General features: G+C 40.0%; 1 protein-coding gene across 2 annotated transcripts; it reads right to left on the reverse strand.

Annotated features, from left to right (window-relative positions):
- Positions 1-35: 35 nt before the first annotated feature.
- On the reverse strand, positions 36-15,073 carry cracr2aa (calcium release activated channel regulator 2Aa). Of its 2 annotated transcripts, XM_061676864.1 has the most exons (18): positions 14,961-15,073; positions 12,358-12,745; positions 9,707-9,818; positions 9,444-9,630; positions 7,868-8,014; positions 7,471-7,561; positions 5,607-5,702; positions 4,256-4,443; positions 4,071-4,142; positions 3,655-3,700; positions 3,452-3,531; positions 2,832-3,159; positions 2,603-2,735; positions 1,968-2,049; positions 1,618-1,732; positions 1,407-1,508; positions 1,200-1,276; positions 36-929 (listed from the first exon to the last, which is right to left on the reverse strand). In XM_061676864.1, the coding sequence occupies exons 2-18, from the start codon at positions 12,559-12,561 to the stop codon at positions 842-844; spliced, it is 2,148 nt and encodes a 715-aa protein (XP_061532848.1). In that variant the 5' UTR covers positions 12,562-12,745; positions 14,961-15,073; the 3' UTR covers positions 36-841. The 2 variants fall into 2 exon arrangements, with proteins under 2 accessions (XP_061532848.1, XP_061532849.1); XM_061676865.1 differs by lacking the exon at positions 7,868-8,014.
- Between the last annotated feature and the right edge of the window lie 1,826 nt (positions 15,074-16,899).

Raw genomic sequence — 16,899 nt, forward strand, 5'->3', positions numbered from 1 at the left:
GATCCTGTGAAAATGTATTGAAAGAACTGTCAACCTTTACAAATAACACCCAACTGTTTATTTTTGTTACATTAATTATATCTCCTTGTGTGTTCATAAAAGTGATTTGCAAGACAGTGGCGGTAGCGAAGCACTAATAGTAAGTAAATTAGATGAACAATAGTATCTGAACTCCAAAATCACTTACGAACTTCATACTTGGTATTACATTCAAGAATGAGTGGTATAATGTGTATAAAATACTTGGCAAGTAGATTAGGCGCATCTGATGTAAATACACATTTTCTTTACAATTAAACAAATTTGGTCCACTGAGGAAAAGTGACATGTATCCCTCCAAAACACTTTACAGATTAGAAACTATAAAGTACAACATAAGATGGGAAGCACAACAACAATTGTGGTATCAAATTATATAATGGATTAGCAGCAAATATTACGCTTTCACATGATAACACATTCAAATGAACCCAGTGAACAACACATTTAACTATGCAGTGGACAGAACTGTCACGAGACACCAATAACTTAAAAACACACGTGACCTCAAGACAACTCAACGCTACTTCAAACTTGACAGATGTTTATGTCATGTTGTATTGCAAATGATAATGGAATTGTGTGAAAAATCCACTTTGGATTAACACATAAATACACAATTAAAAGCCTACCCGTGAAAAGTCAATATTTAAAAGGTTCCGATTTAACTCTGTGTGTCGTTCTTCTTTCATTATAATACTCCTGGATAATAATTTGGTGTGCTCCAAGGAGAGATAGTTTTGTTGACTTGAAGAATAAGGGCGAGTGATAGTGTGCAAATCTGTATTGTGTGCGTTATCTGTTAGCAGCAGGATTTCTTCTTCTCCAAAGAGCCGCTGACCAGCTGGACAGTCTTCTCTTTTTCTCGGTCCTCTTGCTCTTTCAGGGTTCTGAGAAATACCACCCAAGATGTCAGAACCTGTTCAGTACATGCAGACATGTTCTGACCACAACTGCGTCACTTGTTCCCTGTTGGCGTCATATTTGTGTATAAATCTAAGGGAGTAGTTAACCTCAAGCATAGCGAAAGGGGACAAGAAAACGAAAATGTTTGATGATCTCCACAGCAAAATTCCCACTTCATTTCAGTACCTCCACATGTCACACTTTGTAAATGTGTTTTAGTGTTGTTGCAACAAAGAAAAAGAGCTCTTGCTTACCTAGCCAGATGAAGCATGGCCTCCATTACATTATGACCTGAGCATGCACTGCACTCAAAGAAAGTCATCTGACAGTCCTTAAAAAACACAAAAAATTATGCGTTTTTCTCAATGGTAGTGAAAAATACAATAAAACTATAGGTGGTAACAGAAGTGTCTACATAGGTGAGAATTCTGCTATTTCAGAAATAGAAAGGCAAGACAGACCTTAGCTAGCCTATCGCCCATTGCTATATGCACTTGTCTTTCAATTTCTAAGTCTGTTTTGTTTCCCAACAGCATTAAAGTTACGTCTTCGCCTGAGCCCTCCTACGAACAAAAGAAGGAGGGGGAATGTAGACAGACAATAAGAGTACATCAACGTATTGTGGCTTTTACGGTATACCATGAGGGAAAACGGGCAAACATTAAGTTTTACCTTCACACTTGTCAGCCACTGTCTGACAGCTGTGAAGCTCTGCTCAACTGTTATGTCGTACATCACAACCACACCGTCAGCTTTGCGGAAAAATTGCTTGGTGATGCTTCGATACCTGAACAGACAAGAAGCCGGAGGAGACAATCGATTTAAAATGTTGGTGGGTGTTTTGCAGGAGAGAAAGGAAGAGGGGGGGAAAAAAAGAAAAAAAGAAAAAAAAACAACTTCAAAGCAGCGCCAAAATCACAAAATGACAAGCCTAGCTTTTTGATTAAAAACTAAGTCAAACCTCTGTCACCATAAAACATGAAAAGAAGGAAAGTCCATTTTGTGACTAGTGGCTGAATTACCTTTCCTGTCCCGCTGTATCCCAGACCTGCAGCGCCACCCGGGTCTTGTCCACCACTATTGTTTTCACACTGTAGTCAATACCTGCAAAGGTCTTGCATTATATTTGGTGCATTTCTAACTTTCTAATAGCAAAGCAAAGCAATTTTACACAAAATGATCACTGAATTGAATGTTCAAACTGTGCATAATGTTACACTGGCTTACGTGCCTACTCCACTACTGAATGTTAATGCTGGTCATTATGTAATACTTGGAGAAACAAGGTGGTACTAGGTGTAAAAAGAGAATCACTGATTTCGAGTTTTCAATTAACCTAGAAGCATGTGTCCGCGAAGAAGCCAGAGTCAACTCAAACACCGGAAGGCTGCAGCTGAGATAGGAACCCTAAACGTCAGAACTGTGAGCTAACCACTCTTTCACCTTACTGCCCCATTCATTATCCAATAGCAATTATTTGTCTTTTTTCATCATCAACATAATTTGTATTTTTTTTATGGGGACTTAAAACAAAAACAAAAGAAAGACCAATAGCAAACATATTCATTTATTTATCTCTGCATATTAGATAACAGTATGTCCTACCCAGCTTCACAATTATAACCTTCATGGGCTGATTTAGCGCAAGGATTCATACCAACAGTGGCGGAAGTGTCGGGGTTGAAACAGTCATCACAAAAGCGTCGAAGGAGGGACGTCTTTCCGACACTGGAGTTCCCCACCAGAACGATTTTAAAGAGGCAGTCTGGCAGTGACGGACTGCTTTCCTCCTACATACGCAGAAGCAATGTTCATCAAATAAAAGAATGGGATTGCTGACTCCTCACTGAAAAAGGGAGGCAATAGAAAGATGCTGATAAGCTTACATTTATGCTGGTCTCCTTGCCAACAGGTTGACCCCTTGGAGACATGGGACCTGGACTTATTTCCCTCGCTTCCTCTGACAGTTGGGGCTGAGCAGGGTAAATATCGCTCATCAACAAGTCTATATTCTCTTCGTGAGCTGACGCTTCCTCGCCTTCGTTAAATGGCTGAAGAGGGATTTGGGTCTGGCTACCATTTTGGAGCAAATGTGGGAGGTGATCCTCCTCGATCGAGATGATCCTCTGTAGGTAAGCTCTGGTCACCTCTGAACCACAAGAGTTGCTTGACACATGGGCAGGGTTCTGCCTTACATCCGCTTCCTCCTCTTCACTGCAGATACATTTTAAAGATGGTTCCATTAAAGCCAAATAAGACTTCGTTTTGCCAAAATGTTCCTATTAAAAATGACATGCATAGTGGAACCTCTGAAGTCAAACACCAGAAAATTGGTCAGATTTGGAGTTCAATATACATTTTCTGGAACAAAAAAAAAATCCATTACATAGTAGTGTTTTATATATATATATAAACAACAGCAACTGGAAGTCAATCAAGTATTGTGGAACAGATCTGTGTTGGTCTTTAGAGTTTCCAATGCACATACAGCATGATAAGCTTTTACCTTTTTGGGAAGTAAGTATGTGTCCCAGTATTATATAAGGGCCTTGGCTGTAATCCTGTATTCTTACAATTTTTAGGTTTCTGTAATTCCAAACATATGAGTGATCAAATTCATTATTTGTTTTTCTTCACCTTTAAAGACATACGGTACTTTAAAGAAATTTGGCACACAAGCTAAATTCTTCTTTCATACATGTCACAAACCTGAAAGAAAATGTCTTTTTCATCTCGTAAATGTTTATTCACTTCCCTGAAAGAAACAAAACAAATGTATACAGTTATGAATCACATGTTTTTGTGAATACTGCACATTTGTAATCAGTGATTAAAAAAAAGAAAAAAAAGAAACCTGCACATCCAAGCCGAACTCACGAAAGCAGAGCCAAAATTTGTTGGAGAAATGACAGTGGAAAAAAGTTGGAGAACTGGCCTACAGCTTGAATCAGTGACTCAGCAAAGAGTGTATTTGATAAAGGAAAATAAAACTGTCAACAAAAAGAAATTACAGAAAATATTATAATATATTATTTTGTATCCAGTTGAATTTGCAAGGCAAAAAGTTTGTTTTCCCAAACTAAGTTTTCAAAGGTCTTCAGTGTTGCTGAGGCAAATATACACACCTCATCAGGTCCAATTGTTTAAGAAGGCTTGCTCGCTCACGCTGCAGTCCCTCGGTCAGTCTGTATATTTCCCTGTTACAAACAACATTGCATGCATTGTCTCACTAGTGCAACTGCAAAAACCAGGATGCTAAACCCAAGGTGCAAAAACGCTGTAGTGAAAGGGCTGGACTCTTGTCACTCACATCTCCTTCTCCTCATTGAGTTGTGTGGACTGCTCATGGAGCAGACTCAGCTGCTCCTGTGCCAAGAGCAGCTCTTGACTAGTGTGATCCAGATCCTTCACTAGTTCATCATTCGTCTTCTTCAACTTCACGTTCTCCACTTTGGTCACATGTTGCTCACTATGAAGCTCCTGACACTGATCTTCCAACTGCGAACGGACCGGTTGTGGCAGAAGAATCAATTTTAGTTGAATGAGCGAGGATTTTATGTGTATCATTCATGTATTTGACACCCACTACATCACTGACTATTGCAAATAATTATCCAGTATTAGTAACAATAGAAAAGCTTTCTTCTCCAGAAGGTCCTCAAGCTAGTTCCGCTTCCTAAAATACACAACATACAAGAGCAGAACCAAATAACTGACAGCTTGATGGCAATAAGATGCAAGTTTGTCAATCAACATCATAATCATTCTGAGTACCTGTACTTCTTAGTGTGCATGACTGCTTTTCATACAAAACAACTTGATGACATCACAGTTATAGAAAGATGACAAATTACCGTAATTTCTCATGTATAATGCGCATTTTCCTCCCCCAAAAATTGTCAAAAGTCAATAGTGCACATTATATACGGGTATAGGAGAAGATGGAGAAAGACTTTCCCATTATAGACATTATAAATGTATGCCGCTATCTCGAGGTTATGAAAAACTTTACATTTTCATTCCAATGTGCTACCATCCCCTAGAGGTTATGAAATAGTTGTACACTTCCATTCTAGTATGCCACGTAGAGGTTATGAAAAAGGTGTAGCCTACACTTTCATTCCAATATGACAGGGGTACATAAGTTTACATACCCAGGCAGAATTTGTGAAACGTTTATGACTGATGACTGAACAACAAGCATCATTACTTCATGGTTATGTTTTGTTTAATGATAATGCTTTTCTGAAATAATTGACAGTTTAATTTGAATCCCATTGACATAAATTTAAATGTGTTTCAGTTATTTTTTTATCATTTATTAAACCTGGTTGAAGGGTTTTCCAGAATTTTGAGGTCAACTTTGGGGGTGCGCATTATACATAGGTGCACATTATACACGAGAAATTACAGTATTTCCTGTATACATTTTCAGCAGGGAGCTTATGTTGCGTGACTCTAGAATAGTAGCAGCCGCATTGGTTACTTTTGTTAATGTTTATGTGTATTGCCTCACATAGAAACAAAACTGACACAACATAACTTAATAACTGCCTAGGAAATTATATTAAGGTTTTTCAAATTAAAGCCATTGGTTAGCCTTTGAACATGTGGATAAAATTTGCAAAATTAACTGTACACTCTGCCAACTCCTCACTCACCCTCCTTTGCTTTAGAAAGAGCTGCTCCAACTCTTTCTCCTTGATGATAAGCTGTCTTTCAAGGTCTTGACTACGAGACACAAACCTCTTATAGTCCTTCAGAGATGAGAGAAGAAGTTACGTTACAATCGCAAAGTTCAAGGACAACCGAGGAATGAGATGCAATGTTTGATAGTAAAACCCCCAATTAACCCCCAAGTTAAATAAAGACAGAATACAATGAGTTGCAAATACTTTTCAATCTATATTCAAATGAATACACTACAAGGACGAAATATTTAATGCTCACTCATTTTGAATTCGATGCCTGCAACACATTCCGAAAAAGCTGGAACAGGCGCAACAAAAGACTGGGAAAGTTGAGGAATGCTCAAAAAACACCTGTTTGGAACATTCCACAGGGGAACAGGTCAATTCAAAACAGGTGAGTGTCATGATTTGTTATAGAAGGGGCAACCACGGAAGGCTCAGTTGTTCACAAGTAAGGATGGGTTGAGGTTCACCACTTTTTGAACAACTGCGTGAGCAAATGATCCTACAGTTTAAGAACGTTTCTCAACGTACAATTGCAAGGAATTTAGGTATTTCATCATCTGCGGTCCATAATATCATCAAAAGATTCAGTGAATCTGGAGAAATCTCTGCATGTAAGCGGCTAGGCAGAAAACCAACACTGAATGCTCCTCTCCTTCTATCCCGCAAGTGGCACTGCATTCAAAAAACGTGTCAAGAATATTGGCTCGTGGGCTCAGGAACCCTTCAGAATACCACGGTTAGGTAACACATTTTGTTGCTACCATGCAAAGCGAAAGCCACACAACAACAACACCCAGAAACACCACCGGCTTCTCTGGGCCCAAGCCCATCTGAGATTGACTGGCGCAAAATGGGAAACTGCGCTGTGGTCTGACGAGTCAATTGCAAATTGTTTTTGGAAGTCATGGAAGTCGTGCAACGCCGGGCCAAAGAGGAAAAGGATCATCCAGATTGCTATCAGCGCAAAGTTCAAAAGCCATCATCTGTGATGGGATGGGGCTGTGCTAGTGCAGTGTTCTAAAACATACGGCACATCAGGGGGGCCAATCTGGCCCTCGCCATTATTCTGCCTGTCAGACAAGTTTTAGTTCATTTATATATCCATCCATCCACTTTCTACCCTGCTTATCCTCACTAGGGTCGCGGGTGTGCTGGCGCCTATCCAAGCTGACTTTGGGCGAGAGGCGGGGTACACCCTGAACTGGTCGCCAGTCAATCACAGGGCACACGTAAACAACCAACCATTCGCACTCACATTCACACATACAGACAATTTAGAGCCTTCAATCTACCTACCATGCATGCATGTTGTTGGAATGTGGGAGGAGACCGGAGTACCTGGAGAAAACGCATGCAGGCACGGAAAGAACATGCAAACTCCACACAGGGAGGCCGGAATTTGAACCCACGACCTCGAAGCTGTGAGGCAGATGTGCTAACTAGTCGGCTTCCGTGCCACCTTTCATTCGTATGTATAGACACTTATTTGAAAACTCGTGCTTTTATTCTGACACGCGCACCGTAAAAGCGGAAGTGCTGTGAGTCGCGTGACGTAAGGTGCTTGAAGTTGAGAGTTAAAAATGAATAATTTAAATAATTATAACAATCGACATGGCGGAGCTTGCCTCCAATCATATGCAGTAAGCGAGTGAGACTTTGTGCGCAGCAATTGTGTCAGTTGAGTATATCAGTTTGAACATTAAATATCTTATCTTTGCAGTGTATTCAATTGAGTATAGGTTGAAAAGGATTTGTAAATCATCGTATTCTGTTTTCATTTCCGTTTTATACAACATCCCAACTTCATTGCAATTGTTTTTTGTTTTACCTGCAGCACAAGCTGTTCCCTTTCATTCTTTATTTGCTGCTCCATTTCCTCATAGAGGCGATGGATCTCATCATCATGTGTTGCTGCTTTTCTATAGGACATACATAGTTAGTGCCCTGTTTGCAACACAAATAAAGTTAGTTAAATTTACACATTAAAGTTGTTTTATGCACAATTTATCTGGATGTTAATATTTGTTGCTTTTCAGAATACGTCTTGATTTTGGCAGGATTTAGCTGTACAGCCAAGGAAATGTTTTAGCAAAGGATTATTGTTATTATTTATTTAGTTGGTTTTTTTTTTTAATTGAAACAATTCATTCGCCGAATGTTGTTTCTTGTGTAACAAAAGCTTTAAAAAGATCAATAAAATCCACAGGAATATGATATCGCCTGACCGTTTCAGCGCACTCTCCATTTCTCTCTTTTCCTGGTTGGCCACAATTATCTGGGATGTTACCCTTGCCAGGAAGTCCTCAAAATTGGATAAAAGATGTGGTTCATCTTGGCGAAGCTGGGCCCACAAACTGCGTACCGCCGCAGGACTAACGACACAGAGGGTCACATGTAAACGTGCATCGTAAAGGAAGTGCACCATTTCTGGGATAGAAATGTACATTACTTATGTATGACATGGAGTTTTCATCAGATGCAATAACTTACATTGAAGCAACTCAGACAAATTATAGTCGCCTAGTTAATTCGCAGTTCCAACTTTGGGAGGCTACAATGATCTTAGCCTTGAGAAACTGGAACAAATCACATAATTATTCATAATTGAAGAAATAGTCTTTGTGGCATCATTAACAATTAATAGCCACAATCATGTAGACATAGCAGGAAATTGGTCAATGGACAAAGGGAGGGCATAAATAGCTGAAACAATAAAACATTCCTCTGAAGCATCTTTTTCTTCCTTGTTATCGTAATAAATGTCAAATGTTTGGTCAGGATCAATAAAGGTTAGTGCTGCCCAAAAGGATAGTATATGAAATGTCACGTCACATCTCTAACCTCAAATCTGGTGGGCAAGATGTGCATCACCTGGCATCACCTGATTTAGGAATCTGTTTTTTTGAGCCGCCTGCCCGTGAAAAGTGAATCGAAAATATTGCAGTCCCAGTCTGGATCACAGGACAGTGTAGTTCAAGTCGAAACAGACAACTAAAGTATTTACCACTGACAAATACAACACTAAAGTTCTGATATTGAAAACAGATATCCCAAAATAGATTTCAAGGAGGGTTAGTTTTAGTAAGATTTTACCACAGTTGTTGCGGTAAGACTCAAAAACTAATGTACTGTAGTTGGAAGAAAACAGGCGCAGCTTCTTCCTATGTTCCTGGAAATTAGACCTGTTATGAATGCAATATCGTGATTAATCGTTGGTGTGACTTCCTGCCTACATTTTATGAGGAACACATTGGAAGAGGAAATATGCATGCCACGGCATTCATAAAGAACGGAAACATTGAACTCTTGATGCACAGCTCACTGCGGTCCAAACTTTTGGGCCTCTAGTTGGAGATCTAGAGCACAAAATCTAAAATGCACCGATACTGTGAATAATAAAATCATACAAAAACTGCAAGTAAACTTGGGTTTGCAGAACAAATGGGGTTCTAGTTGGTGCACCACACTACATGTTTTTCTTATGAAAAGCCATGTGTCATTGTAATGGAAACTAAAACAGAGTTACATAAATGATGGTTTTCCACTGCAGAGACTTTATTTTAGTTGCTTTGACTGGAATGGGAAGTGTGTTCAACTGATGAACAGCGACCTGTGGGCATTTTTACAATATGTAGAGTAGAAAAGCCTTTGGGAATCACGAGAAAACTACAGGGTCGCTGACATCGAACATATGCTAATTTTGATGAGCACACCAATGAGAACAAAGGCGCAGAAATGAGGACCAGGCAAAGTGTTCAACAATTTGGGATTGCCCAAATACGTGACTCACACAATACTCACTCTTCAAAGACATTGTTGGCTCCAAGGCTCTCCATCAGCATGGAAAAATGCTTCTCCTCTTCATCCTCTGAAGTTGGCAAGCTCTCGTCCCACCGGCTGTGGTAGAGAACCTCTGGAGGCTTCGTACAGGGGCGGTTATCCCCCATGCCTTCCTTTAAAGAAATATTCCTGCCGTACAAAAATTCACCTAGAAAACAGTTGAGTTACGAAATGGAAGCCACGTCGCAGTGTCGTCTTCAATACGAACATACGAGTGAACATACTAAAGCCAGTGGAGAACTCATCAAGGGTAAGAAATCCATTGCTGTCAGAATCAAGGGTGTCAAAGACTTTCTCCAACTCGTCCGCAGTGAGAGGGAGCTCGCCAAGCAGCCTCTGTTTTACATCCACACAAACCAGCTGTTAGTGACATGGACACAGCCTCAAGGACAATGACAACAGGGTAGCTTCAACAACTATAATAATAATAATAATGCGAATGGATTTATATAACGCCTTTCAAGGAACACAATGGCACTTAAACACAGTTGAATTAGTTTTAAGCACAGCAGTGTTTGTGATGTGTGATTAACCATAGTTGCATGCACGTGTATGAGGCAACCTCACACTGTGAACCAGCTGGAATCTTCCCAGAAGCGAGACAGTAGGGTCCTCAATGATTGACCAGAGCAGCTGACCGGAAACAGGGCTAATATACCCGTTTTAGCTCAAATCAAAGCTATTCCAACACTTTACAAGTGTGGCAAATGCATACTCCAACAATTACTGCACTTTATCATATTAAAATAGATTGATGGTTTTAATCTGAGGGAGAAGAAATTATAAAGGCATGGAAAAGAATAAATAGTTCATAACCTTTGACATTAGGATTATATACAATGGAGGAAAAACAAATGTTGATATACCATTAGCATGAATAATTGATGACTAATGTGTTGACTTTTGAAGAAGTTAATAAAAAAGTATAAGACGTTTTTAAAAGAGTGCCCTCTATGAAACCAACTATTTTGTATGCCATTTAAAGGCAGGATACACCCTGGACTGGTCGTCATTCAATCGCTGGGCACATACTATAGACAAATAACCATTGACAGTCACGCCGATAGGGAAATTTAGGGTATCCAATTAACCTGATATGCATGCTATTTTAATGTGGGGGAAAAGTAGAAAAAAAGTAGTGCAAAACAGACTACTTGACATGGGAGGGAGAGGGGACTAAAGGTCAAATCCAGTTGAGGTCATGCAAACAATAGCTCACAGTGACAGTAATGCCGGACCATTTATAGAAGGAGAGAAAACACAGCCACACCTCTGTAGGCAGTGTGGTGTTACGATATGTTTACATTGCTGCAACTGTTGGCAGAGGCCACCCATTTTATCCAGGGTGGGGATAAGGTAAATAAATGTAGGATGAATATCACACTCTCAGCTGCTCTCTTATAGGGAAGAACACATCCATTACGCCAGACAATTGGCATCTATGCCATAATTTGATGCAGCGACAATGAGTGTCTGAAAGAAAGTCGGAAAGTATAACGAACACACAATACGATTAGACATGCAAACACCAAAGGCATGAAAAGTGTGACCAAAAAAAACACCCAAAAAAAGACGTGTGGGGGGTTAGAATGTTTTTGATTTTAACATGAACGAACCAGTCTGGAAGACTCTGAAGAGTACAATAAGGCAAAAAGAATAAGGTAAAAAAATAATTCTTCATGCAGAAAAACTTATCTACACCGCTCAAGTACATGTCGATGTACAGATTTAAGATTAAAATGACAATTTTGTTCAGGCCTCCAACTTGAGCCAGGCCCATCTCCAGCTGCACTTGATGCCTGCTTCAAGCTGTGCCACATGAATAGCATCCTCCTCTTGAAGCACTCTCATTCTGGAAAAGACTAAAATCTTTGTCTGTTTCACTTCAATGTTCACTATTACCAACTTCAAAGGCTAAACCCAAATGCCTCCTCCAGGAAAACATTAAGTGCAATATTCTTCTGATTTTATTTGCCATTTCTGAATTTGAAGTTAGTTCATTGTGTGTTGTGACATGATCCCTGACATCATGTGTGTGTGTGTGTGCAATCAAAACAAAATGTGCAAGTTACTGCACGGTGTTTTCTCAAGTCATAAGTGAGCTGAAATATCCGCGTTTGTCACAGGTCATGTCACTTTCGTGTGTCGTTTGATTGGTGAACGAGACTTAAACGTCACTCGCACTTAAACTGGATTGGCGGAAACGGCGCCCGATGCGGAAGTTGAAGTAGTAGTCCTGCACACAAAATAGTTGATAAATAAGCAATAATTGATCAATAAAAGTAGCGAGTGACATTGTAATGGAGTAAAAGTACCGTCACTTCTTAACAGCAGAAGCGGCGGAAGTGTTTTTTCTGGTCATGTTTTTTTCTAATACATGCATGTATTCTAACTAACAGAACCAAGTGGTGCTCAAAAGCCTCGACAGGCCGTGATATCAAAGCTCCACTGTGTGTGTTTGGGTTCCCGAGTGCGTCATCAATGGATTGGCAACATCCGAGGGCCAAGTAAATCTGCACAATAATGTGAGTGGAGAGCTTGGATCACAAAGCATCCATGTTGCTGTCTTTATTCTCTCCTTCCCCTTTCATTCTTTAATATGCAGCTTTGAATAAAGTGCACGTGTTCCCTTCATGTCTAATTCAGAATCATTGATGAGAGAATAGATTGTCCTTGCATTGTAAATTCAGATTAAATAAAACATGCCCAAAAAAAACAAACAAACAAAAAAACTGACAGAGCATTGATACTTTATTCAGATGTGGGGAAAAAATAAGTAATTACACTTAAGGTTGCCCAAGATAGATTCAGAAATGATAGTTTTCAAATGTAATACTGGTACCACAAAAAGAAATCATAATTTGGAGCACCTCACCTGCATGTCACGTTGGGTGATGAAGCCTTTTCTCTCGATGTCACAGACCTGGAAGAACTCACGCGTTTTCTCCAGAACAGTGTTTTGACCAACATGCTCACTCTCACATTTGAGGGGCTCGCGGCTGCTTCCGTGCCCTCGCTGTGCTTTCCTGGACCCGGCATTGGTGTCGGCGAGAGCGGAGGGGACAATTAACGCCGCCATGGTCGATGCGCTACAAGTCGGTTGCCGTGATGTGAGCACCTCAGTCGCACTTCACATGAGCCAGGTGCGCAAGGAGACAAGAGCTCAGAAGAAGTCGCGCTTCCGGGCTCCAGAGCATCAGAGGCTTTCAGTGATGTAACGCACCATGTCTTAGCCACCCTCCTCGTTAATTTGACACTGAAAGCTAGAAAAGAAACACAAAGAGAATATTTAATTTAATCGCATGTATTGTACTTACCTGCAAAATAATTATTATTTCCGAAATAAAGTAGGTTCAACAAAGAGGTTGAATTCTATGAAAACATTAAATATAGCCTCACAATGTTTGCTCATAAAGTTGTTTGCTTGCTTTCAAAATATGTTTAGGGTCATTATTCATCGCCACTGTGAACCACGGTCCTATTTTGAAACCTTTGTAGCATTTGGCTCAATACAAGCAGAGAGTAAAGATCGATTCACCTCAGCACAATTCATCGTGTCGCTTCTGTCAGAGGTCACATCGTTCATTAATAGCAGCAACACCCGCAAACAAGCACCAACTAAAAGTGGCTACAGTGATGGCCCTTCATCCAATCATGTTACTTTGTCAAATGCTATGGCATCCTGAGCATGGAGGTAGTCTGCATAAAATCACGAAACCATGAACGGTAAATGAAAAGGGTCAAAGTCTATGCTTTCATCTCATCTCGATTTCTGAGGCTAATTTGACAAGTAATCCCAAAACTGTAAGAAACTGGGGGTAGGTAAAATGGGGAGGGTCCTGTCTGTCCGAGTTTCATGCTGGCTGAAAATAAATACATATATAACATAAATAAATAAATAAATAAACAAAAATCAAAATCAAAAGTGCACTAGTTCGGAAGACTGCCTGCACGTCAATTCATAAACATTGCACGGCAACGTAGACACGCACGGATCACCGACATTAGGCACGCCTGCACAAACTAATATGAAAAAACACATCAGCTATGTCCAAAATTCGGCCTTTATCAAGATAATGCGTCGTCATTGATACTCTCAGAGAGGTATTGCCTTAACGTTGTATTGACTGGATATTAGTAATAGAAATTGCTTCAGTATGATACATAACACTACCGCAATAATAAGAATTTCAAAAAATACATAAGTAACATACATAAATAGGCCCTTTAAATGATCACGTTAACATTATTCACGTGACAAGTGAGATTTTATTTTACGTAGCACTTCATATCACTGTTACTCAGTGTCCGTGCTAATTCGACAACTGGTCCACATCAGCAAGGCGCTCAAGCTTTAACATTGTGCAGCTTCTTCACGAGCGCTCCCAAAAGAAAAGTTGCAAAGTCACCACATGCGACGGACCCGCAGCTCGAGTCTACAAGAGGAAACAAGAAGGGGAAGTGCACGTTCGCTTCTTCGCTAGACCACATTGTCTCATTTTGAATAGGGTGTTCTATTATCTGGAGGAAAGGTTGAATTCATAAGAGGTTTTTCAGGGTGTTGACATATGACCAGCGGCTTCTAAAACGCTAACACTTCAGATGGGCTGTGCCAGAAGCCTGCAGTTTTTATTGAATAGGATAAAAACTCGCTGGACTATTTAACCACTGACTCAAATTCTTTCCACAATTCCTGAAATGAAAGGTGATAAGGGGCAGACACAAACTAATCTGATTTGCTGAATCTTAACTCAGCCTGAGCATCATAACATTAAGGATTATTTAGAGTCTCTTTTTTTTTTTTTTTTTTTTTTTTTTATTAGGGAGAAATCACATTTAAAAACTAGCTCTAGGCTTGAACGTTCTTGTTTGGCACGGATAATTGTTGCATAGTGAAAAAAAAGTTCAGAACACAGAGAGTATCAACTCCATGTGCATTTTACAAGAATATGATGTTTTGTCCTCGTTGTTGTCCCCAAAATATCACCGCATTTTACAAGAGCGCTGGGGACGCCATGAGTTTGTGGCTGAGCAAGTTGTCACAACAGTATTAATATGGCCTTTGGCATCCATTGTTTGTATGTTATTATTATCTTTGTTCATGCCACTAAAAATAGCACGTTTTTGTCTAGTAATTTTTTGCAACTATAATTTAAAAAAAAAAAAAAAAAAAAAAAAGCTCCCACGGTGCATTGGATTAGCAAGTAAACAGGAACCAGACGCCTTATCTTTTTTTTTTTTTTAACATGACGAATTAAAAACGTGTATATAAAAGCTAAAAGATGTCAGCATTTTGTTAAAAGTCACTTCCTCGTCGCGCAAAACCTCCTGGCAGCAGGTCTCGTTGGCATTGCAGTCGCGCGTGCATACATTTTTTACACTGCACGCTAGCGTCGATAAACAGCTTTCTATGGTAGCAGTCACAAACTCAAATTCGGTGTGTTTAAGATCATCAACAACTCACAAGTACGTACGTACCAGATCATGGAAACAGTCGACCCTCTTTGGATTCATTCCTGTCGCATTTGAGCACAGAAAAGCGTCAAAAGTGTGACAGCTGCGCCAGTGGTGGAATTTTGACTGACTGCGCGCCGGATGCGCAAACAACAAAAGAGGCGGGCGGCACCTATCGACGGGGAACTCCAGTTACCTGACCCGTCACCAAAAAAAAAAAATAATAATAATAATAATACATTGAAATAAAAACAAGTCATTCATAGTTCTGTGCGTGAAGACAACGTGTGAACACTGTTGTTATGAACTACGTATGCAAAATAAATCTCCTGTTATTCAGTGGACACTTTCATTTGGAACAGCATCAAAGTCTGCATAATTCAAACACAAGGGCTCTGTCGACATTTAAAACTTTATCGATGCAACACTGATTATTGTTTCGCCTCAGGCAGAAACTCTGACTGCGTCATAATTGTTGTTTTTTATGTGCTCAGTGGCGACTGCAGTCCAGGCAGCAGTACCAATAACATCCTGCAGATGGCAGTGTTTACCTTTATTTCTGATGTGTCATGCTCACAAAGTGAGAGTATTGGCCGGGTGGTTGCAGGGAGTACAGCATAGAGTATGTGGTCTGCAATTGGCTGGGGACCAGGTCAGGGTGGGGCCCACCTCTTGCCCCAAGTCAGCTCAACCGTGGCCATGAAGACAAGCAATCTAGAAAATGGATGGATGGTACTGATTAAAAAGCCAGAATTGGTATCAATACATTTGTCTCTTGACAGTAATACAGTGAACCCCTGAATGTTTGCAGTTCGGCATTGGGGAAATTGTGTTTTATGCCATTTCTAATGTAATAATATTGCTTTGCTACCATCTTTTGGCATCTTGAGCCAAGGAACTTGGTTTAAATGAGGGGAGGAGCTTTATTTACTCAGATCCTAGCCTCAGCTTCTGAATGTTGGAAAAGACCCTTAACATAATTCATTGTGTGTGTGTGTGTGTATTTTATTTTTTTTTTACTTTGTGACTTTTTCACTTTCTGAAATAATGAGATTTTGCGAAGTGCTGGAGATGCATTGCTCACTGACACTATGTGAGCGAACCTCCACTACATTTTTTACATTTACATTTTCGATTTAAATGAGTTTTCCGCATCTCAAGAATCTATGGAATGATGATAACACGTTTACAGCAGATATTGTAGCAGGAAATTGCTCCTTCCCCCTTACTTCCAAGAGAAGGATAAGCGGTACAGAAAATGGATGGATGTAATATTGTACTTAAAAAAACATTTGTGAAGTAACTTCTGTTGTTAAATGAAACTTACGATGCATTGTTAAAATTACTTTAATTTTATTTATTTTTTTTAACAATTTATTACAGTGCGGCATGGTGGTCGACTGGTCCCCGGCCCCGCCTGTGTGGAGTTTGCATGTTCTCCCCGTGTCTGTGTGGGTTTTCTCCGGGCACTCCGGTTTCCTCCCACATCCCAAAAACATGCATGGTAGGTTGATTGAAGACTCTAAATTGCCCGTAGGTGTGAATGTGAGTGTGAATGGTTGTTTCTATATATGTGCCCTGCGATTGGCTGGCAACGAGTTCAGGGTGTACCCCGCCTAGTGCCCGGTGATACCTGGGATAGGCTCCAGCACGCCCGTGACCCTAGTGAGGAGAAGCAGCTCAGAAAATGGATGGATGAATGGACACTACAATGATAAGATATTTAATGTTCAAACTGATAAACTTTATTGTTTTTAGCAAATAATCATGAACTTAGAATTTTATGGCTGCAACACGTTGCCAAAAAGCTAGGACAGGGTCATGTTTACCACTGTGTTACATCATCTTTTCTTTTAACAACATTCCATAAACGTTTGGGAACTGAGGGCACTAATTGTTGAAGCTTTGTAGGTGGAATTGTTTCGCATTCTTGCTTGATGTACAGCTTCAGCTGTTCAACAGT

This window comes from Phycodurus eques, chromosome 5 (assembly GCF_024500275.1).
Source record: "Phycodurus eques isolate BA_2022a chromosome 5, UOR_Pequ_1.1, whole genome shotgun sequence".
Taxonomy (NCBI): Eukaryota; Metazoa; Chordata; class Actinopteri; order Syngnathiformes; family Syngnathidae; genus Phycodurus; species Phycodurus eques.